Source organism: Ranitomeya imitator, chromosome 1 (genome assembly GCF_032444005.1).
Source record: "Ranitomeya imitator isolate aRanImi1 chromosome 1, aRanImi1.pri, whole genome shotgun sequence".
In the NCBI taxonomy this organism is placed as follows: Eukaryota; Metazoa; Chordata; class Amphibia; order Anura; family Dendrobatidae; genus Ranitomeya; species Ranitomeya imitator.
In genome coordinates this window covers 7,967,724-7,992,638 of record NC_091282.1, presented here as the reverse complement: position 1 = coordinate 7,992,638, position 24,915 = coordinate 7,967,724, and the positions used below count along the sequence as shown (strand labels likewise).

The 24,915-nt window shown below is 46.5% G+C and overlaps 1 protein-coding gene across 2 annotated transcripts in view; it reads right to left on the bottom strand.

Annotated features, from left to right (window-relative positions):
• The window catches only part of LOC138657569 (uncharacterized), a 191,216-nt gene that overhangs the window by 65,637 nt on the left and 100,664 nt on the right, over positions 1-24,915 (bottom strand). For both annotated transcript variants that reach the window (XM_069745333.1, XM_069745332.1), the window contains exons 3-4: positions 1,521-1,712; positions 256-447 (exon numbers count right to left, since the gene is read on the bottom strand). In XM_069745333.1, the coding sequence (XP_069601434.1) occupies positions 256-447; positions 1,521-1,712 (384 nt within the window). The remainder of the gene's footprint in view (positions 1-255; positions 448-1,520; positions 1,713-24,915) is intronic.

The window sequence follows — 24,915 nt, the reverse complement described above, 5'->3', positions numbered from 1 at the left end:
TCTTGTAGGTTTTATATCATCTCCAGGAAGCTGCCGGGAGGAGGCCCAGCGACAACAGCAGAACACAGAGCAGAGTGGTTGTCAGTCCAGCGCATTCCGGGATTGTTTATATATATACCCAAGTAACGAAAGGGCGCCATTTATTTAGGGTAAGGAGTGAGCGAATTTCAGGATCTGTTACTTTTAGTCGAAGTGCATCAGAAAATATCTTGTTCGGAACATTCCTGAATAAAGATGGATCAGAACTGAACCCACCTACACACGTGCGGGGACCATCGGTCTCAGACAGGAGAAACTCCCCGGAATCATCCCGACACTGCAGCCTGAACATCTGCCCCCCATATGTCTGCGGACAGGAGACGAGCACAGAACCATTCACAGCAATCTCTGTAAAGTTCTCCGGAAAATCCACAATGTGCGACCATGGAGGCGACTTTCGACAAACACCTGGCGACAAACAGGTCAAAAACATCAGGAGAGGAATACAGGGTGACGTAAACAATGAGAAGTGAGTAGACACTGTCCCTTTAAGAGCGTTGTCCTAACAGGAGCTGACAGGTTTATTAAGGGGGAATGTTCTAGTTCTCTGAATGTAGCCTGCAGTGTAAAGTATGGAGGCATTTCCTAATAGCCCCTGACAGGTCGATTGGGAAATGAAAAGTAGAAGAAATAATAGTTTGTAACTTTGACTGTTCTTTTATAAAAAAAAAAGGCATAAAATAAAAAAGAAAACTAATAACGCACTTGAGCCGCCCCTACCGGACGGGAAACCACTGGGTAAATCTGACAGGGAGAAGGACTTGGGGATCCTAGTTAATGATAAACTTACCTGGAGCAGCCAGTGCCAGGCAGCAGCTGCCAAGGCAAACAGGATCATGGGGTGCATTAAAAGAGGTCTGGATACACATGATGAGAGCATTATACTGCCTCTGTACAAATCCCTAGTTAGACCGCACATGGAGTACTGTGTCCAGTTTTGGGCACCGGTGCTCATGAAGGATATAATGGAACTAGAGAGAGTACAAAGGAGGGCAACAAAATTAATAAAGGGGATGGGAGAACTACCATACCCAGATAGATTAGCGAAATTAGGATTATTTAGTCTAGAAAAAAGACGACTGAGGGGCGATCTAATAACCATGTATAAGTATATAAGGGGACAATACAAATATCTCGCTGAGGATCTGTTTATACCAAGGAAGGTGACGGGCACAAGGGGGCATTCTTTGCGTCTGGAGGAGAGAAGGTTTTTCCACCAACATAGAAGAGGATTCTTTACTGTTAGGGCAGTGAGAATCTGGAATTGCTTGCCTGAGGAGGTGGTGATGGCGAACTCAGTCGAGGGGTTCAAGAGAGGCCTGGATGTCTTCCTGGAGCAGAACAATATTGTATCATACAATTATTAGGTTCTGTAGAAGGACGTAGATCTGGGGATTTATTATGATGGAATATAGGCTGAACTGGATGGACAAATGTCTTTTTTCGGCCTTACTAACTATGTTACTATGTTACTATGTTACCGGCACAATAATCGCCATCGCTCTGCGGGGACAGGACAAACTCTCCGGACGCCTCTCTACACTGCAGTGTGATGTTCTTCTGCTGATACCGCTTTTGGCAGGACGCCTCCACTACTTCGTCAGCTTCAATCTCTGTGATATTGGGTGGGAAATCCACGATATCCGTCCATGGAGCGGTAACGGGACAAACACCTGGAGAAGGAAAGTGAGGACACAGTCAGGAGATTTGGGGCGAGAACGGAGGAGGCCACGGATCATGATTCCTGCATGTTGTAATTAAATTGTGAATGAATTCCAAAATGACCTACAATCAGTCGTCTGTGGGTCTCGGATACTTTTGTCATATACATAATGATTGAGGGCTACAGCTAAACTCAGCCAGGATTACTGGACCATGAGCTCCATACTGGGAAACAAAGGGAAAGGCTGCAACTCCGTCACCTCCTGAGAAGATGTATGTGACTGTAGATGGAGCAGACTGCAGCACGAGGACAGATCATTCCTGCAGCTACATCTATGGGAGTTCTCCACCGCAATGTCCGAGAGAGGAGCTCGTTCACTGCTGATTCCCCTGAAGACCTGGAGCATTACTGCACAAATCTCAGGGCAAGAGACATTTTTGCACCATTATAGATATTCTGGAAAGTTTTGAAATTTAGTATTTTTTTTTCTTGCGACTTAAACACTTGAACAAACACCCATCCATGATGAACATGTACAGATAGGCTCCTCGTGAGTGCCTCCCTCTTCTGGATAAAATGGAGGGTCCTGTGCGTGGGATCTCCTACATTATATTTATGTGCCCTCATAGGATAGATGAGCAAGGGTGGTCCTAATAATACCATTATTGTGTAATCGTGATGGCCTCCAGAAAGTGTCAGGTTACCATGAAACTGTGAACCTCACACACATCAGCAAACTGTACCTATCCTGATCATGGTTGCGGGAAAGTTGGTTCTTCTTTCTGTTCTCACAACTCATAGAAGTAACTAAAATAAGTTCTCAGTCATCAAGAGAAACCACAATGGTCTCCGCTGCCGCACGAGCCTCAGAGAAAATGACATTTACTAACAAACGTCTCAACACATTGTTCTGACCAGCAGTGAAGAAAGGGAAGTCAGGTCCCTCGTTCTGTGTATACAGCGCTGAGACTCAGTACTGTGCACTGTACGATCTGTCAGGAGGAGGTGGTCGCCATCACAATACGGGACATGGCCGTGTATTATTAGCCTTACACAGATATACTATTATATTCTGAGTAAAAGGTCATTACAAAACGTCAGTCTGTGCTCTGTGTTCATAACAGGATTAGACAATCCCAATCAGCCCTCAACTATATCAGCTCCTGACTACACCAGCTCTGAAATATACCAGCCCCAACTACACTGCTCAAAAAATAAAGGGAACACTAATATCCCACATCCTAGATATCACTGAATGAAATATTCCAGTTGTAAATCTTAATTTATTGCATAGTGGAATGTGTTGAGAACAATGAAACCTAAAAATTATCAACGTGAATCGCAACTAATATCCCACGGAGGTCTGGAGTTGGAATGATGCTCAAAATCAACGTGGAAAATTGCAGGCTGATGCAACTTCAGTGGAAATGCCTCAAGACAAGGAAATAATGCTCAGTAGTGTGTGTGGCCTCCACGTGCCTGTATGACCACCCTAAAATGCCTGATCATGCTCCTGATGAGGCGGCGGATGGTGTCCTGAGGGATCTCCTCCCAGACCTGGACTAAAGCATCCACCAACTCCTGGACAGTCTGTGGTGGATGGAGCATGATGTCCCAGATGTGCTCAATCGGATTCAGGTCTGGGGGAAGGGCGGGCCAGTCCATAGCTTCAATGCCTTCATCTTGCAGGAACTGCTGACACGCTCCAGCCACATGAGGTCTGGCATTGTCATGCATTAGGAACCCAGGGCCAACCGAACCAGTATGTGGTCTCACAAGGGGTCAGAGGACCTCAATTTGGTTACCTAATGGCATCAGGCTACCTCTGGTGAGCACATGGAGGGCTGTACAGCCCTCCAAAAGAAATGCCACCCCACACCATTACTGACCCACTGCCAAACTGGTCATGCTGAAGGATGTTACAGGCAGATCGCTCTCCACAGCATCTCCAGACTCTGTCACGTCTGTCACATGTGCTCAGTGTGAACCTGCTTTCATCTGTGAAGAGCACAGGGCACCATTGGCGAATTTGCCAATCTTGGTGTTCTGTGGCAAATGCCAAACATCCTGCCTGGTGTTGGGCAGTGAGCACAGCCCCAACTGTAGACGTCGGGCACTCAGACCATCCTAATGGAGTCGGTTTCTAACCGTTTGTGCAGACACATACACATTTGTGGCCTGCTGGAGGTCATTTTGCAGGGCTCTGGCAGTGCTCCTCCTGTTCCTCCTTGCACAAAGGCTGAGGGAGCGGTCCTGCTGCTGGGTTGTTGCCCTCCTACGGCCCCCTCCACATCTCCTGGTGTACTGGCCGGTCTCCTCGTAGCGCCTCCAGCCTCTGGACACTACGTTGACAGACACAGCAAACCTTCTTGCTACAGCTCACATTGATGTGCCATCCTGGATGAGCTACAATATCTGAGCCACTTGTGCAGGTTGTAGAGTCCGTCTCATGCTACAATGAGTGTGAAAGAACAATCAACATTCAAAAGTGACCAAAACATTAGCCAGAAAGCATTGGCACTGAGATGTGGTCTGTGGTCCCCACCTGCAGAACCGCTCCTTTATTGAGTGTGTCTTGATAATTGCCAATAATTTCCATCTGTCATCTAATTCAATTGCACAACAGCATGTGAAATTAATTGTCAAAGAGTGTTGTTTCCTAAGTGGACATTTTGATTTCACAGAAGTTTGATTTATTTGGAGTTATATTCTGTTGTTTAAGTGTTCCCTATATTTTTTTTGAGCACTGTATATCAACTCCGGACTACACCAGCTCCGAAATATACCAGCTCCCAACTATATCAGCTTCTGACTACACCAGCTCCGAACTGTATCAGCTCCTGACTACACCAGCTCCAAAATATACCAGCCCCCAACTATATCAACTTCTGACTACATCAGCTCTGAAATATACCGAACCCAAACTATATCAGCTCCTGACTACACCAGCTCCAAAATATACCAGCCCCAACTATATCAGCTCCTGACTACACCAGCATCAAAATATTCCAAACCCCAACTATATCAGCTTCTGAATACACCAGCTCCAAAATATACCAGCGCCAACTATATCAGCTCCTGACTACACCAGCTCTGAAATATACCAGCCCCCAACTATATCAACTTCTGACTACATCAGCTCTGAAATATACCGAACCCAAACTATATCAGCTCCTGACTACACCAGCTCCAAAATATACCAGCGCCAACTATATCAGCTCCTGACTACACCAGCATCAAAATATTCCAAACCCCAACTATATCAGCTTCTGAATACACCAGCTCCAAAATATACCAGCGCCAACTATATCAGCTCCTGACTACACCAGCTCTGAAATATACCAGCCCCCAACTATATCAGATCCTGACTACACCAACTCTGAAATATACCAGCCCCAACTATCTCAGCTCCTGACTACACCAGCATCAAAATATTCCAAACCCCAACTATATCAGCTTCTGAATACACCAGCTCCTAAAAGTACGAGCCCCAACTATATCAACTCCTGACTACACCAGCCCCGAAATATACCAGCCCCAACTATATCAGCTCCTGACTACACAGCTCCGAAATATACCAGCCCCCAACTATATCAACTCCTGACTACACCAGCCCCAAAATATACCGGCCCCCAACTATATCAGCTCCTGACTACACCGGCATCAAAATATACCGAACCTCAACTATATCAGCACCTGAATACACCAGCTCCGAAATATACCAGCCTCAACTTTATCAACTCCTGACTACACCATCTCCGAAATATACCAGCCCCCAACTATATCAACTCTTGACTACACCAGCTCCAAAATATACCAGCCCCCAACTATATCCGCTCCTGACTACACCAGCTCTGAAATATACCAGCCCCCAACTATATCCGCTCCTGACTACACCAGCTCTGAAATATACCAGCCCCCAACTATATCAGCTTCTGAATAGAGTTGAGCGACTTTTACTTTTATATGATCGAGTCGGGTTTTGCGAAACCCAACATTCTCAAAAGTCGGGTCAGGTGAAATTGGCCGATTATTTGAAAAGTCGCGGGGCGGCCGAAACATGAAACCCAATGCAAGTCAATGGGGAATCAAAGTCGGCAGGGAGTGGAGGACAGGAAAACACCTACAGTGTCCATTTTAATGCGAAAAACATCCATTCTTATTACTGAAGCTTGTCAATCTTAATTTACTTTATAATAATAGTTAGGCATTGAAAACAGGGGCTCATTTGGCTAAAGTTGTGGGGGGTAGGGCTGGCAAGATTTTCGTGGGCCCAGGAAACGCGGAATACGTCACGGCGGTGGAGCAGGGAGAGGTAAGTATTTCAACTTTGCAAGTGCTGCGATCCTGAGCAAGCAGGGGGGGCCCACTAGTTGGCACTGGCACAGGGACCCTCATAGTACGGCGGTGTGTTTGACGGCGGGCGGCGCCTCCCACTGCCAGAGACACTTTTGCGTACTATGAGGGGCCCTGTGCCACTGCCAACGAGCATGCCCCCCCACCTCATCTGCACCTTTCTCTTTGTCCCCGTGTAAGGTGGTATGGTATGCGGGAAGGGGAACCTGACTTTCAGCAGGGTCAGATTCTGGCTGTGTAGAATGTAGTGATCTGAGTCAATCTACCAGCAGACTCATATAGGAGTGGCTGGCCAATGGGCAGGATGAGGAGGAAACACAGATATAGGCCCAAATAATAAAGTGGGCTAAATGCAGTTCAAAAGTGAAACAGGACTAAACAGGCGACATTGCTTTGTTCAGTGGAGGACAACTGTAATGAGTGGCAGACACAGTTAGTAGGCCCAAGTAATAAAGTGGGCCAAATGCAGTTCAAACTTGGTAACAGGAGTAAACAGGTGGCTCAGTTTTGTTCAGTGGAGGAGAAAAGCAAGGAACGGCAGACACCGTTAGTAGGCCCAACCAAACAAGTAGGCCAAATGCAGTTTAATATCCGAGACAGGATGAAAATTGAGGCTCAGCTTTGTACAGTGGAGGAGAACAACAAGCAGCGGCAGACACCGTTAGTAGGCCCAAACAAACAAGTAGGCCAAATGCAGTTTCATATTTGAAACAGGAATAAACTGGCGGCTCAGCTTTGTTTAGTGGAGGACAACTGTAATGGGAGGCAGACACAGTTAGTAGGCCTAAATAAGTAAGTATTCTAAATGCAGTTCAAAATTGGTCACTGGAGTACACAGGCGGCACAGCGTTGTTCAGTGGAGGAAAACTGTAATGAGTGGTGCAGACAGACTTGGTAGGCCTAAAATAAAAAAGTAGGCTAAAAGCAGTTCAAAATTGGTAACAGAAGTAAACAGGCGGCTTAGCTTTGTTCAATGGAGGACAGCTGTAATGAGTGGTGCAGACAGACTTAGTAGGCCTAAAATAAAAAAGTAGGCTAAAAGCAGTTCAAAATTGGTAACAGGGCTAATCAGGCGGCATAGCTAGGTACTGGGGTGGGCTCCTCTGCTGAGTAGCAGACAGTGGTAGTAGGCGCAAAGTATTAACTGGTCTAAATGGAGGCCAGGGCCCCTGTATATTTTAACTATCATCTATCATTTCAACAAATTTGTATTGGCAGTGCCATTGAAGGATTTTACAGCACAGACTACACTGTGGTGGGGCAGGTAAGTTTTGCAAGTGGTAGAGCACAGTTTAAGCTGGGGGGGAACACTCTCTCGTGGGCGGCGGTACTGGCACAGGGACCCTCATATTACGACGGTGTGTCTGACGTTGGGTGTGCACCACCACCATCAGAGACACTTCATTGTACTATGAGGGACCCTGTGCCAGTGCCGTCGCCCAAAAGTGGGCACACCCACCTGTCCAGGCAAACTGCACTCACACGGGTGCTTGCGCCAAGTGGTGACCACGGCCCTGTGGGGGGAGTCAGACCATTTAAGGAGGTATAAAAATGGCACATGGTGGACATTCAGCAGCTGCAAATGGAGGAATTGGAGAAGTCAGTAAGAGGAGGCCAAAAGCAAGACATTTTTCAGGCAAGCTACGTGTCAGCAGGGGAAGGTGGGGCAAAATAATTAGAAATCCATGATTGGTTCATTTTAATGAAGGTTAGATCATCAATACTCTGGGTAGCCAGACGTGTCCTTTTTTCGGTCAGTATTGAACCAGCAGCACTGAAGACTCTTTCTGATAGCACACTAGCAGCAGGGCAAGCGAGCTCCTGTAATGCATATTCTGCCAATTCAGGCCAGGTGTCTATTTTGGATGCCCAGTAATCAAAGGGGAATGACCTGTGAGGGAGAACATCGATAAGGGAGGAAAAGTAGTTCGTAACCATACTGGACAAATGCTGTCTCCTGTCACTTTGAATTGATGCAGCAGTACCTGTCGTGTCTGCAGTCATTGCGAAATCACTCCACAACCTGGTCAGAAAACCCCTCTGTCCAACGCCACTTCTGATTTGTGCACCTCTAACACCTCTGCCATGTTGCCCCCTACAGCTCGTGTGAGAACCATCACCGGCGCTGTGTGCTGGGAATGCCTGAACCAAACGGTCTACAATAGGGTTGAGCGACCTTTACTTTTATAGGATCGGGTCGGGTTTCACGAAACCCGACTTTTTCAAAAGTCGGGTCGAGTGAAATCGGCCGATCCTATAAAAAAGTCGGGGTCGGCCGAAACCTGAAACCCAATGCAGTGCATTGGGTTTCCATGGTTCCCAGGGTCTGAAGGAGCGGAAACTCTCCTTCAGGCCCTGCGATCCATATTTTAGTGTAAAATAAAGAATTAAAATTAAAAATATCGCAATACTTACCCTCTGACGCGCCCTGGTACTAACCGGGAACCTTCCTTCCTTCCTTAGAATCAGCCTTCCAGGACCATGCGGTGACGTCGCGGCTTGTGATTGGCCGCGCGGCCGCCCATGTGACCGCTCGCGCGACCAATCACAAGCCGCGACGTCACCGCGACGTCACCGAAGGTCCTGGAAGGACTGATTCTTAGGAAGGAAGGCTGCCGGAAAGAAGCAGGGTGCGTCCGAGGGTGAGTATATTCCTATTAGGTATATTGGTCGCGCGAGCGGTCACATGGGCGGCCGCGCGGCCAATCACAAGCCGCGACGTCACCGCAAGGTCCTGGAAGGCTGATTCTAAGGAAGGAAGGTTCCCGGTTAGTACCAGGGCGCGTCAGAGGGTAAGTATTGCGATATTTTTTATTTTAATTGTTTATTTTACACTTAAATCTGAATTCCGATACCAATTCCCGATATCTTAAACATATCGGGAATCGGGATCGGAATTCCGATTCTAGATTCAAAAGATCGCTGACTTCATGGCCGACCCCACACAGGGGTCGGGTCGGGTTTCATGAAACCCGACCTTGCCAAAAGTCGGCGACTTTTGAAAATTTTCGACCCGTTTCGCTCAACCCTAGTCTACAAGAGTTGCTTGTTTGGTAGCCAATATTTGCTCAAGGTTCTCATGTGGCATGATATTTTGTAATTTCCCTTTATATCGTGGATCCAGGAGGCAGGCCAACCAGTAATAGTCATCGGTCATCATTTTTATAATGTGGGGGTCCCTTTTTAGGATACGCAAGGCATACTCAGCCATGTGGGCCAATGTTCCAGGTGTCAATTCACAGCTTGTGCTGGGTTGAGGAGCACTTTCTTGCAAATCAACATCACTTTTCTCCCGCAAAAACCCTGTACCTGACCTTGCAACGCCACCATTTTCTATTGCCCCCTGAGAACCATCCTCCTGCCATAAATATTCATCCCCATAATCCTCCTCCTCCTCTTCGTCCGCCACCTCTTCCAGGAGAGTTCCCTGAGCAGACAATGGCTGACTGTCATCATGGCTTCCCTCCTCCTCGGCCACAGACGCCTGCTCCTTAATGTGCGTCAAACTTTGCATCAGGCGTCGTCTGTATTTACCAGCCGTGTGTATTCCTCAAAACACTGAAGGACTTGACACAGGTCTTGTACCTTCGACCACTGCACACCTGACAACTCCATGTCTGCCATCCAACTGCCTGCCCGTGTATGTGTATCCTCCCACAAATACATTACAGCATGCCTGTGTTCGCACAGCCTCTGAAGCATGTGCAGTGTGGAGTTCCACCTTGTTGCAACGTTGATTATTAGGCGGTGCTGGTGAAGCTTCAGCGATCGCTGATGGTTCTGCATACGGCTGGAGTGTACAGGTGACCAGCGGATGTGCGAGCAAAGTCTTCGCACCTTCAGGAGCAGGGCTGGTAACCCCGGATAATTTTTCAGGAAGCACTGCACCACCAGGTTCAAGGTGTGAGCCAGGCAAGGTATGTGTTTCAGCTCTGAAATGGCTATGGCAGCCATAAAATTCCTTCCGTTATCACTGACTACCTTGCCTGCCTCAAGATGTACACTGCCCAGCCATGACTGAGTTTCTTGCCGCAAGTACTTGGCCAGTACTTCCGCGGTGTGTCTGTTGTCGCCCAAACATTTCATTTCCAACACAGCCTGCTGACGCTGACTGTTGTGAATTCTGTGGCCAAGCTCCCTCCTGTGGTCGTGAGTGGTACTGCGGCTGGTTCTGTCTATGAGCTTCCTTTGGTGGATGAGAGTGGTACTGCGGCTTCTGAGTTTCCTTCCTCAGGTGATGAGGTTAAGTCGTTAGGTGCTGCTCTATTTAACTCCACCTAGTTCTTTGATCCTGGCCTCCAGTCAATGTTCTAGTATTGGTCTTGCTTCCTCCTGGATCGTTCCTGTGGCCTCTCTATCCTGCATAAGCTAAGTTCTGCTTGTGTTATTTTTTGTTTGCTATTTTTTCTGTCCAGCTTGCTATATTGGTTTTTTCTTGCTTGCTGGAAGCTCTGAGACGCAGAGGGAGCACCTCCATACCGTTAGTCGGTGTGGAGGGTCTTTTTGCCCCTCTGCGTGGTTGTTTGTAGGTTTTTGTGTTGACCGCAAAGCTATCTTTCCTATCCTCAATCTATTCAGTAAGTCGGGCCTCACTTTGCTAAATCTATTACATCTCTGTGTTTGTATTTCATCTTTACTCACAGTCATTATATGTGGGGGGCTGCCTTTTCCTTTGGGGAATTTCTCTGAGGCAAGGTAGGCTTATTTTTCTATCTTCAGGGCTAGTTAGTTTCTCAGGCTGTGCCGAGTTGCATAGGGAGCGTTAGGCGCAATCCACGGCTACCTCTAGTGTGGTGTGTTAGGATTAGGGATTGCGGTCAGCAGAGTTTCCACGTCTCAGAGCTTGTCCTATGTTTTTGGTAAATGTCAGGTCACCTTGTGTGCTCTGAACTTCAAGGTCCATTGTGGTATTGAATTACCTGTTCATAACAGCTGACCACTAGCTGTTCCATAATGTGACACCTCATGTGCAACACTAGCAGCTGCGGATGAAGTAGTCGGGCGACTGCGCTCTGTGGACGAGCTTTCGCTTCTGGAGGAGGAGGAGGGGTGTCGAACACCTACTGGGTAGGTCATAGCGTGGTACTGCGTAGGCCATTAGGGCTTTGAAAGCTTCGCTTTCAACCAACCGGTAGGGCATCATCTCTAACGAGATTAGTCTAGCAATGTGGGTGTTCAAACCCTGTGTACGCAGAAGAGAGGATGAGTACTTCCTTTTCCTAATGAGAGTCTCTTGTAGGGTGAGCTGGACTGGAGAGCTGCATATGGTGAAACTAGCGGGGGTGCCGGTGGACATGGCAGACTGAGAGAGGGTTGGTGATGGTATTCTTGATGTTGGCCTACCTACAGTGTTTCCTACCAAGAACCTCGTGATTCCCTGACTGCTTTGGCCTTGCGATGATACCTCCACATTTGCTGCTGGTGTTGTCCTAAGGCCTCTTTCACACTTCAGTTGTTTGGCGTCAGTCTAAAACCGCCATTTTCCTCAAATAACTAAATTTTCCCATAGACTTGCATTAGCGATGGATTGTGACGGATGGTCGTCCGTTCCATCCGCCATGCGACGGATCCGTCGAAATTTGGCGGACGTCATCTAGACATAGACGGACATTATAACGTTTTTTGTCAACGCCGAAATGGCGGATCACGACGGATACGTCGCGTCCGCCATTCCAAAGAATGGCCGCCTACAGGCGACGGATCCGTCGCGACCCTCATTTCGGCGGATCCGTCGCCCCAATCTGCTTTTTCGATTGCGCATGCTCCAAAAAGTAGATACTTTTCCCAGACAACCCCCAAGTAACGGATCCGTAAAAAAAAACGGATCCGTCAAAAAAACGGATCCGTTAGAAACGTTTTCTCAACAATTGTGACGGATCCGTCGATCCGTCACTATGTCGGAAGTGACTGACGCCAAACAACTGAAGTGTGAAAGAAGCCTAACCGGTCGGCTTACAGTGAGGGAAGCAATGTATCTTTGCTGACTACCTTCATTCTGAGTGGGTGCACCAACAGTACGGGACGTTAGGTAGTTAGTCCAGGCTTGCAAGTGCATGCTGGTTAAATGTCTACGCATGCACGTTGTATTTAAATTTTGGACATTCTTCCCTCTGCTAAAGGTCTTTGAGCATTTCTTACAGATAACTTTGCGTTGATCATTTGGATCTTTGTTAAAACATTCCCACACTGCACTCTTCCTACTATCGAACACCATTTCAGGCATTGCACACTGTTCTCCTTTCACAGGATGGTCACGCTGTACTAAAAGTATTTTTGGTTTAGTCAAACGTTTTTGGCCAGATACGGGCCTGCCAGATGAAAGCTGTTGCGACCATCCTCCTCCGCTTCAGAGCTACTGCCAGCGGCACCCTCTTCCCCCAATGGCTGCCAATCTGGGTCAACAACTGGGTCATCTATCACCTCCTCTTCAATGTCATGTGCACCTTCCTCTGTGTCACCGTGTAAGGTGCTATAGCGTTCGGGACGGGGCACCATAGTCTCATCAGGGTCAGATTCTGGCTCAGTACACTGCGAGGGCAATGTAGTGATCTGAGTCAATGGAACAGCATAATAATCTAGCTGTGGCTGTGTATCTGTGCACTCCATGTCTGATTCATCTTGTAATGGGCTGTTAACAATTTCCCTCTCTAACCCAGGCACGGTATGTGTAAACAGCTCCATGGAGTAAACTGTAGTGTCGCCTGACGCATCCTTCACTTTTTGTTTGGGTGAAGGACACAAGGAAACGTCTTGTTCCTGACCAGGAGCATCCACTGACGACTCGCTGCTTTTATATTGCGAACTTTCTGAAGAGGAGGCGAAAGAGCTAGAGGCTGAGTCAGCAAGGAAAGCCAAAACTTTTTCCTGCTGCTCCGGCTTTAAAAGCAGTTTTCCTACTCCCAGATAAGGGAGCCTTCGAGGCCTTGTGTAGCCAGACGATGACGCTGGCTCAACACCTCCAGCCTTAGGTGCTATTTTGCTTTTGTCACTACCACCAGATGCACCACCACCACCACCATCAGTACCAGCTGGCAACCACCGCCCACGGCCTCTTCCTCCAGACTTCCTCATTTTTTTGGAAAATCTAACCAAAATAACAACCGTTATATGGTACTGTAAAACAAGATTGAAGGTGTATATAAACTTGTTGGCAATTTAAATCTCCCTTGTTTTGGGAGGAGACTGCAGCAAAAAACAGGCCAAGTGTATAACACTACACAATGTAAGTGGCGGAACGTGGCTGGAAGATATACGACAAACTAACAGAACTGACGTATATAAACTTGTTGGCAATTTAAATCTCCCTTTTTTGGGGGGGGAGACTGCAGCAAAAAAAAAAAAAGGCCCTGTGTATTACACTACACAATGTAAGTGGCAGAACGTGGCTGGAAGATATATGAAAAAATACAAGGACTGTAGTAGAATTTCAATCTCCCTACAATGATCTCAGGACAAGTATGGCAGCAATAAAAAGGACTGCTGCACACAAAAGTGTGGACAAATAAACAAGATAACTGTGCAGAAAGGAGCAACAGGATTTTTGCTTTTAAAAAAGCAGTTGGTTTGCACAGCGGCATACAAACAGCAATGCAGCTATCAGGGAGCCTTATAAGGCAGCCTAATAAGCTACAGCGCTGATCCACAGAAATCTAGCCTCCACTGTCCCTGCAAAGAAAAGGTGGTGTTGGACAGTGGAAATCGCTACAGCACAAGCAGTTTGGGGGTTAATCTTCCCTCCCTAACTATATCCCTGCTTCTGATGAAGCTGCAGCAACCTCTCCCTATGCTACGATCGTCAGAAGTAAGATGGCGGTCGGAGTGCACGCCCCTTTATAGCCCCTGTGACGCCACTGAAAGCAAGCCAATCACTGACATGCCCTTCTCTAAGATGGTGGGGACTGAGACCTATGTCATCACGCTGCCCACACTCTGCGTCCTCCTTCATTGGATGAAAAATGGCGCTGAAAACATCATACGAAACGCTACTTTGGCGCGAAGATCGCCGACCTCATGGCCAATCCCACACTAGGATCGGATCGGGTTTCACGAAACCCGACTTTGCCAAAAGTCGGCGATTTTTCAATTTGTCTGATCCAATTCGCTCAACCCTAATGGTGACAGTCGACAGTCCCAACAGTTCTGGCCCAGACACACAGAAGGGACCGTTAGGCCGGAGTCACACTACAGCAAGATACGGCCGAGTCTTGCAGGTTAAAAACAAGCTCCGGAGCGGAGCATGCGGCTCCATGTATTGCTGTGCGGCCGCACTGGAGTGTCGGTGCCAGAGCTTGGTTTTAACCTGCGAGACTTGGCCGTATCTCACTGTGTGTGATCCCAGCCTAAGCCTGGTCCTCCTCCCTACAACTGTAGATGGAGCAGGCTGCGGCACGCGGACAGATCGTTCCTGCAGCTACGTCTATGGGAGTTCTCCACCAAAACGTATTTTACTTAGTACAGTTGATATCCATTCGGTCAGAGAGGAGCTCGTTCACTGCTGATTCCCCTGAAGACCTGGATCATTACTGCACCAATCTCAGGGCAAGAGACATTTTTGCACCATTATAGATATTCTGGAAAGTTTTGATTTTTAGTTTTTTTTTTCTTGCAACTCATCAAGCACTTGAACGAGCACCCATCCATGATGAACGTTTACAGGTAAATTCCCGTGAGTCCCTCCTTCTTCTGGATAAAATGGAGGGTCCTGTGCGTGGGATCTCCTACATTATATTTATGTGCCCTCATAGGACAGATGAGCAAGGGTGGTCCTAATAATACCATTATTGTGTAATCGTGATGGCCTCCAGAAAGTGTCAGGTTACCATGAAACTGTGAACCTCACATACATCAGCAAACTGTACCTATCCTGATCGTGGTTGCGGGAAAGTTGGTTCTTCTTTCTGTTCTCACAACTCATAGAAGTAACTAAAATAAGTTCTCAGTCACCAAGTGAAACCACAATGGTCTCCGCTGCCGCACGAGCCTCAGAGAAAATGACATTTACTAACAAACGTCTCAACACATTGTTCTGACCAGCAGTGAAGAAAGGGAAGTCAGGTCCCTCGTTCTGTGTATACAGCGCTGAGACTCAGTACTGTGCACTGTACGATCTGTCAGGAGGAGGTGGTCGCCATCACAATACGGGACATGGCCGTGTATTATTAGCCTTACACAGATATACTATTATATTCTGACTAAAAGGTCATTACAAAACTTCTGTCTGTGCTCTGTGTTCATAACAGAATTAGACAATCCCAATCAGCCCTCAACTATATCAGCTCCTGACTACACCAGCTCTGAAATATACCAGCCCCCAACTATATCAGCTCCTGACTACACCAGCTCCGAAATATACCAGCCCCAACTATATCATCTCCTGACTACACCAGCTCCGAAATATACCAGCCCCCAACTATATCAGCTCCTGACTACACCAGCTCTGAAATATACCAGCCCCCAACTATATCATCTCCTGACTACACCAGCTCTGAAATATACCAGCCCCAACTATATCATCTCCTGACTACACCAGCTCTGAAATATACCAGCCCCAACTATATCATCTCCTGACTACACCAGCTCTGAAATATACCAGCCCCAACTATATCAACTCCTGACTACACCAGCTCTGAAATATACCAGCCCCCAACTATATCATCTCCTGACTACACCAGCTCTGAAATATACCAGCCCCAACTATATCATCTCCTGACTACACCAGCTCTGAAATATACCAGCCCCCAACTATATCAGCTCCTGACTACACCAGCTCTGAAATATACCAGCCCCAACTATATCAACTCCTGACTACACCAGCTCTGAAATATACCAGCCCCCAACTATATCATCTCCTGACTACACCAGCTCTGAAATATACCAGCCCCCAACTATATCAGCTCCTGACTACACCAGCTCTGAAATATACCAGCCCCCAACTATATCAGCTCCTGACTACACCAGCTCCGAAATATACCAGCCCCCAACTATATCATCTCCTGACTACACCAGCTCTGAAATATACCAGCCCCAACTACACTGCTCAAAAAATAAAGGGAACACTAAAATCCCACATCCTAGATATCACTGAATGAAATATTCCAGTTGTAAATCTTAATTTATTGCATAGTGGAATGTGTTGAGAACAATGAAACCTAAAAATTATCAACGTGAATCGCAACTAATATCCCACGGAGGTCTGGAGTTGGAATGATGCTCAAAATCAACGTGGAAAATTGCAGGCTGATGCAACTTCAGTGGAAATGCCTCAAGACAAGGAAATAATGCTCAGTAGTGTGTGTGGCCTCCACGTGCCTGTATGACCACCCTAAAATGCCTGATCATGCTCCTGATGAGGCGGCGGATGGTGTCCTGAGGGATCTCCTCCCAGACCTGGACTAAAGCATCCACCAACTCCTGGACAGTCTGTGGTGGATGGAGCATGATGTCCCAGATGTGCTCAATCGGATTCAGGTCTGGGGAACGGGCGGGCCAGTCCATAGCTTCAATGCCTTCATCTTGCAGGAACTGCTGACACGCTCCAGCCACATGAGGTCTGGCATTGTCATGCATTAGGAACCCAGGGCCAACCGAACCAGTATGTGGTCTCACAAGGGGTCAGATGACCTCAATTTGGTTACCTAATGGCATCAGGCTACCTCTGGTGAGCACATGGAGGGCTGTGCAGCCCTCCAAAAGAAATGCCACCCCACACCATTACTGACCCACTGCCAAACTGGTCATGCTGAAGGATGTTACAGGCAGATCGCTCTCCACAGCATCTCCAGACTCTGTCACGTCTGTCACATGTGCTCAGTGTGAACCTGCTTTCATCTGTGAAGAGCACAGGGCACCATTGGCGAATTTGCCAATCTTGGTGTTCTGTGGCAAATGCCAAACATCCTGCCTGGTGTTGGGCAGTGAGCACAGCCCCAACTGTAGACGTCGGGCACTCAGACCATCCTAATGGAGTCGGTTTCTAACCGTTTGTGCAGACACATACACATTTGTGGCCTGCTGGAGGTCATTTTGCAGGGCTCTGGCAGTGCTCCTCCTGTTCCTCCTTGCACAAAGGCTGAGGGAGCGGTCCTGCTGCTGGGTTGTTGCCCTCCTACGGCCCCCTCTACATCTCCTGGTGTACTGGCCGGTCTCCTCGTAGCGCCTCCAGCCTCTGGACACTACGTTGACAGACACAGCAAACCTTCTTGCTACAGCTCACATTGATGTGCCATCCTGGATGAGCTACAATATCTGAGCCACTTGTGCAGGTTGTAGAGTCCGTCTCATGCTACAATGAGTGTGAAAGAACAATCAACATTCAAAAGTGACCAAAACATTAGCCAGAAAGCATTGGCACTGAGATGTGGTCTGTGGTCCCCACCTGCAGAACCGCTCCTTTATTGAGTGTGTCTTGATAATTGCCAATAATTTCCATCTGTCATCTAATTCAATTGCACAACAGCATGTGAAATTAATTGTCAAACAGTGTTGTTTCCTAAGTGGACATTTTGATTTCACAGAAGTTTGATTTATTTGGAGTTATATTCTGTTGTTTAAGTGTTCCCTATATTTTTTTTGAGCACTGTGTATCAACTCCGGACTACACCAGCTCCGAAATATACCAGCTCCCAACTATATCAGCTTCTGACTACACCAGCTCCGAACTGTATCAGCTCCTGACTACACCAGCTCCAAAATATACCAGCCCTCAACTATATCAACTTCTGACTACATCAGCTCTGAAATATACCAGCCCCAACTATATCAGCTCCCGACTACACCAGCTCTGAAATATACCAGCCCCAACTATATCACCTCCTGACTACACCAGCATCAAAATATTCCAAACCCCAACTATATCAGCTTCTGAATACACCAGCTCAGAAATATACCAGCCCCCAACTATATCAGCTCCTGACTACACCAGCTCTGAAATATACCAGCCCCCAACTATATCAACTTCTGACTACATCAGCTCTGAAATATACCAGCCCCAACTATATCAGCTCCTGACTACACCAACTCTGGAATATACCAGCCCCAACTATATCAGCTCCTGACTACACCAACTCTGAAATATACCAGCCCCCAACTATATCAACTTCTGACTACATCAGCTCCAAAATATACCAGCCCCAACTATATCAGCTCCTGACTACACCAGCTCTGGAATATACCAGCCCCCAACTATATCAGATCCTGACTACACCAACTCTGAAATATACCAGCCCCAACTATATCAGCTCCTGACTACACCAGCTCTGAAATATACCAGCCCCAACTATATCAGCTCCTGACTACACCAGCTCTGGAATATACCAGCCCCCAACTATATCAGATCCTGACTACACCAACTCTGAAATATACCAGCCCCAACTATATCAGCTCCTGACTACACCAGCTCTGAAATATACCAGCCCCAACTATATCATCTCCTGACTACACCAGCTCCGAAATATACCAGCCCCAACTATCTCAGCTCCTGACTACACCAACTCTGAAATATACCAGCCCCAACTATCTCAGCTCCTGACTACACCAACTCCGAAATATACCAGCCCCCAACTATATCAGATCCTGACTACACCAACTCTGAAATATACCAGCCCCAACTATCTCAGCTCCTGACTACACCAACTCCGAAATATACCAGCCCCAACTATATCAGCTCCTGACTACACCAGCATCAAAATATTCCAAACCCCAACTATATCAGCTTCTGAATACACCAGCTCCTAAAAGTACGAGCCCCAACTATATCAACTCCTGACTACACCAGCCCCGAAATATACCAGACCCAACTATATCAACTCCTGACTACACCAGCTCTGAAATATACCAGCCCCAACTATATCAGCTCCTGACTACACCAGCTCCGAAATATACCAGCCCCAACTATATCAGCTCCTGACTACACCAGCTCAGAAATATACCAGCCCCAACTATATCAGCTCCTGACTACACCAGCTCAGAAATATACCAGCCCCAACTATATCAACTCCTGACTACACCAGCCCCGAAATATACCAGCCCCAACTATATCAGCTCCTGACTACACCAGCTCAGAAATATACCAGCCCCCAACTATATCAACTCCTGACTACACCAGCCCCAAAATATACCGGCCCCCAACTATATCAGCTCCTGACTACACCGGCATCAAAATATACCGACCCTCAACTATATCAGCACCTGAATACACCAGCTCCGAAATATACCAGCCTCAACTTTATCAACTCCTGACTACACCAGCTCTGAAATATACCAGCCCCCAACTATATCAACTCTTGACTACACCAGCTCCAAAATATACCAGCCCCCAACTATATCCGCTCCTGACTACACCAGCTCTGAAATATACCAGCCCCCAACTATATCCGCTCCTGACTACACCAGCTCTGAAATATACCAGCCCCCAACTATATCCGCTCCTGACTACACCAGCTCTGAAATATACCAGCCCCCAACTATATCAGCTTCTGAATAGAGTTGAGCGACTTTTACTTTTATATGATCGAGTCGGGTTTTGCGAAACCCAACATTCTCAAAAGTCGGGTCAGGTGAAATTGGCCGATTATTTGAAAAGTCGCGGGGCGGCCGAAACATGAAACCCAATGCAAGTCAATGGGGAATCAAAGTCGGCAGGGAGTGGAGGACAGGAAAACACCTACAGTGTCCATTTTAATGCGAAAAACATCCATTCTTATTACTGAAGCTTGTCAATCTTAATTTACTTTATAATAATAGTTAGGCATTGAAAACAGGGGCTCATTTGGCTAAAGTTGTGGGGGGTAGGGCTGGCAAGATTTTCGTGGGCCCAGGAAACGCGGAATACGTCACGGCGGTGGAGCAGGGAGAGGTAAGTATTTCAACTTTGCAAGTGCTGCGATCCTGAGCAAGCAGGGGGGGCCCACTAGTTGGCACTGGCACAGGGACCCTCATAGTACGGTGGTGTGTTTGACGGCGGGCGGCGCCTCCCACTGCCAGAGACACTTTTGCGTACTATGAGGGGCCCTGTGCCACTGCCAACGAGCATGCCCCCCCACCTCATCTGCACCTTTCTCTTTGTCCCCGTGTAAGGTGGTATGGTATGCGGGAAGGGGAACCTGACTTTCAGCAGGGTCAGATTCTGGCTGTGTAGAATGTAGTGATCTGAGTCAATCTACCAGCAGACTCATATAGGAGTGGCTGGCCAATGGGCAGGATGAGGAGGAAACACAGATATAGGCCCAAATAATAAAGTGGGCTAAATGCAGTTCAAAAGTGGTAACAGGACTAAACAGGCGACATTGCTTTGTTCAGTGGAGGACAACTGTAATGAGTGGCAGACACAGTTAGTAGGCCTAAATAAGTAAGTATTCTAAATGCAGTTCAAAATTGGTCACTGGAGTACACAGGCGGCACAGCGTTGTTCAGTGGAGGAAAACTGTAATGAGTGGTGCAGACAGACTTGGTAGGCCTAAAATAAAAAAGTAGGCTAAAAGCAGTTCAAAATTGGTAACAGAAGTAAACAGGCGGCTTAGCTTTGTTCAATGGAGGACAGCTGTAATGAGTGGTGCAGACAGACTTAGTAGGCCTAAAATAAAAAAGTAACATAGTAACATAGTAACATAGTTAGTAAGGCCGAAAAAAGACATTTGTCCATCCAGTTCAGCCTATATTCCATCATAATAAATACCCAGATCTACGTCCTTCTACAGAACCTAATAATTGTATGATACAATATTGTTCTGCTCCAGGAAGACATCCAGGCCTCTCTTGAACCCCTCGACTGAGTTCGCCATCACCACCTCCTCAGGCAAGCAATTCCAGATTCTCACTGCCCTAACAGTAAAGAATCCTCTTCTATGTTGGTGGAAAAACCTTCTCTCCTCCAGACGCAAAGAATGCCCCCTTGTGCCCGTCACCTTCCTTGGTATAAACAGATCCTCAGCGAGATATTTGTATTGTCCCCTTATATACTTATACATGGTTATTAGATCGCCCCTCAGTCGTCTTTTTTCTAGACTAAATAATCCTAATTTCGCTAATCTATCTGGGTATTGTAGTTCTCCCATCCCCTTTATTAATTTTGTTGCCCTCCTTTGTACTCTCTCTAGTTCCATTATATCCTTCCTGAGCACCGGTGCCCAAAACTGGACACAGTACTCCATGTGCGGTCTAACTAGGGATTTGTACAGAGGCAGTATAATGCTCTCATCATGTGTATCCAGACCTCTTTTAATGCACCCCATGATCCTGTTTGCCTTGGCAGCTGCTGCCTGGCACTGGCTGCTCCAGGTAAGTTTATCATTAACTAGGATCCCCAAGTCCTTCTCCCTGTCAGATTTACCCAGTGGTTTCCCGTTCAGTGTGTAATGGTGATATTGATTCCCTCTTCCCATGTGTATAACCTTACATTTATCATTGTTAAACCTAATCTGCCACCTTTCAGCCCAAGTTTCCAACTTATCCAGATCCATCTGTAGCAGAATACTATCTTCTCTTGTATTAACTGCTTTACATAGTTTTGTATCATCTGCAAATATCGATATTTTACTGTGTAAACCTTCTACCAGATCATTAATGAATATGTTGAAGAGAACAGGTCCCAATACTGACCCCTGCGGTCCCCACTGGTCACAGCGACCCAGTTAGAGACTATACCATTTATAACCACCCTCTGCTTTCTATCACTAAGCCAGTTACTAACCCATTTACACACATTTTCCCCCAGACCAAGCATTCTCATTTTGTGTACCAACCTCTTGTGCGGCACGGTATCAAACGCTTTGGAAAAATCGAGATATACCACGTCCAATGACTCACCGTGGTCCAGCCTATAGCTTACCTATTCATAAAAACTGATTAGATTGGTTTGACAGGAGCGATTTCTCATAAACCCATGCTGATATGGAGTTAAACAGTTATTCTCATTGAGATAATCCAGAATAACATCCCTCAGAAACCCTTCAAATATTTTACCAACAATAGAGGTTAGACTTACTGGCCTATAATTTCCAGGTTCACTTTTAGAGCCCTTTTTGAATATTGGCACCACATTTGCTATGCGCCAGTCCTGCGGAACAGACCCCGTCGCTATAGAGTCCCTAAAAATAAGAAATAATGGTTTATCTATTACATTACTTAGTTCTCTTAGTACTCGTGGGTGTATGCCATCCGGACCCGGAGATTTATCTATTTTAATCTTATTTAGCCGGTTTCGCACCTCTTCTTGGGTTAGATTGGTGACCCTTAATATATGGTTTTCATTGTTTCTTGGGATTTCACCTAGCATTTCATTTTCCACCGTGAATACCGTGGAGAAGAAGGTGTTTAATATGTTAGCTTTTTCCTCGTCATCTACAACCATTCTTTCCTCACTATTTTTTAAGGGGCCTACATTTTCAGTTTTTATTCTTTTACTATTGATATAGTTGAAGAACAGTTTGGGATTAGTTTTACTCTCCTTAGCAATGTGCTTCTCTGTTTCCTTTTTGGCAGCTTTAATTAGTTTTTTAGATAAAGTATTTTTCTCCCTATAGTTTTTTAGAGCTTCAATGGTGCCATCCTGCTTTAGTAGTGCAAATGCTTTCTTTTTACTGTTAATTGCCTGTCTTACTTCTTTGTTTAGCCACATTGGGTTTTTCCTATTTCTAGTCCTTTTATTCCCACAAGGTATAAACCGCTTACACTGCCTATTTAGGATGTTCTTAAACATTTCCCATTTATTATCTGTATTCTCATTTCTGAGGATATTGTCCCAGTCTACCAGATTAAGGGCATCTCTAAGCTGTTCAAACTTTGCCTTCCTAAAGTTCAATGTTTTTGTGACTCCCTGACAAGTCCCCCTAGTGAAAGACAGGTGAAACTACAATATTGTGGTCGCTATTTCCTAGATGCCCGACCACCTGCAGATTTGTTATTCTGTCAGGTCTATTAGATAGTATTAGGTCTAAAAGTGCTGCTCCTGTGGTTGGATTCTGCACCAATTGTGAAAGATAATTTTTCTTGGTTATTAGCAGAAACCTGTTGCCTTTATGGGTTTCACAGGTTTCTGTTTCCCAGTTAATATCCGGGTAGTTAAAGTCCCCCATAACCAGGACCTCATTATGGGTTGCAGCTTCATCTATCTGCTTTAGAAGTAGACTTTCCATGCTTTCTGTTATATTTGGGGGTTTGTAACAGACCCCAATGAGAATTTTGTTACCATTTTTCCCTCCATGAATTTCAACCCATATGGACTCGACATCCTCATTCCCTTCGCTAATATCCTCCCTTAAAGTGGACTTTAGACAAGACTTTACATAGAGACAAACCCCTCCTCCTCTCCGATTTTTACGATCCTTTCTAAACAGACTGTAACCCTGTAAGTTAACTGCCCAGTCATAGCTTTCATCTAACCATGTCTCGGTTATTCCCACTATGTCAAAGTTACCTGTAGATATTTCTGCTTCTAGTTCTTCCATCTTGTTTGTCAGGCTTCTGGCGTTTGCGAGCATGCAGTTTAGAGGATTTTGTTTTGTTCCAATCTCCTCACTGTGGATTGTTTTAGAAATGTTCTTACCTCCCTTCTGAGTATGTTTTCCTGGGTCGTCTTTGTTCGAGTCTAATGTTTTTCTTCCCGTCCCCTCTTCTTCTAGTTTAACGCCCTCCTGATGAGTGTAGCGAGTCTTCTGGCGAATGTGTGTTTCCCAGGTTTGTTGAGGTGTAGTCCGTCTCTGGCGAGGAGTCCATCATACCAGTAATTCACACCGTGGTCCAGGAATCCAAATCCTTGTTGTCTGCACCATCGTCTTAGCCAGTTGTTTGCATCAAGGATCCTGTTCCATCTCCTGGTGCCATGCCCGTCTACTGGAAGGATAGAAGAAAAAACTACCTGTGCATCCAGTTCCTTTACTTTCTTCCCCAACTCTTCAAAGTCCTTGCAGATTGTCGGTAGGTCCTTCCTTGCCGTGTCATTGGTGCCAACATGTATCAGAAGAAATGGGTGGACGTCCTTGGAGCTGAAGAGCTTTGGTATCCTATCGGTCACATCCTTGATCATCGCACCTGGAAGGCAGCATACTTCTCTTGCAGTTATGTCCGGTCTGCAGATGGCTGCTTCGGTGCCTCTCAGTAGTGAGTCTCCCACCACCACCACTCTTCGTTGCTTCTTGGCTGTACTTTTTGCTGTCACTTGTTGCTGTGTGCCCTTTTCTTTTTTGCTTGCTGGTATTAGTTCATTCTTAGGTGTGCCATCTTCATCCTCTACAAAGATTTGATATCGGTTCTTCAGTTGTGTGGTTGGTGATTTCTCCATGGTCTTCTTGCTTCTTTTGGTCACATGCTTCCACTCATCTGCTTTTGGAGGTTCTCTGACACTTTTTGCACCTTCTGTGACCAGTAGAGATGCTTCTGTTCTGTCTAGAAAGTCTTCATTCTCTTTGATGAGTTTCAAAGTTGCTATTCTTTCTTCCAGACCCCGCACCTTCTACCCCGCACCTGCTAAAAGCAGTTCAAAATTGGTAACAGGGCTAATCAGGCGGCATAGCTAGGTACTGGGGTGGGCTCCTCTGCTGAGTAGCAGACAGTGGTAGTAGGTGCAAAGTATTAACTGGTCTAAATGGAGGCCAGGGCCCCTGTATATTTTAACTATCATCTATCATTTCAACAAATTTGTATTGGCAGTGCCATTGAAGGATTTTACAGCACAGACTACACTGTGGTGGGGCAGGTAAGTTTTGCAAGTGGTAGAGCACAGTTTAAGCTGGGGGGGAACACTCTCTCGTGGGCGGCGGTACTGGCACAGGGACCCTCATATTACGACGGTGTGTCTGACGTTGGGTGTGCACCACAACCATCAGAGACACTTCATTGTACTATGAGGGACCCTGTGCCAGTGC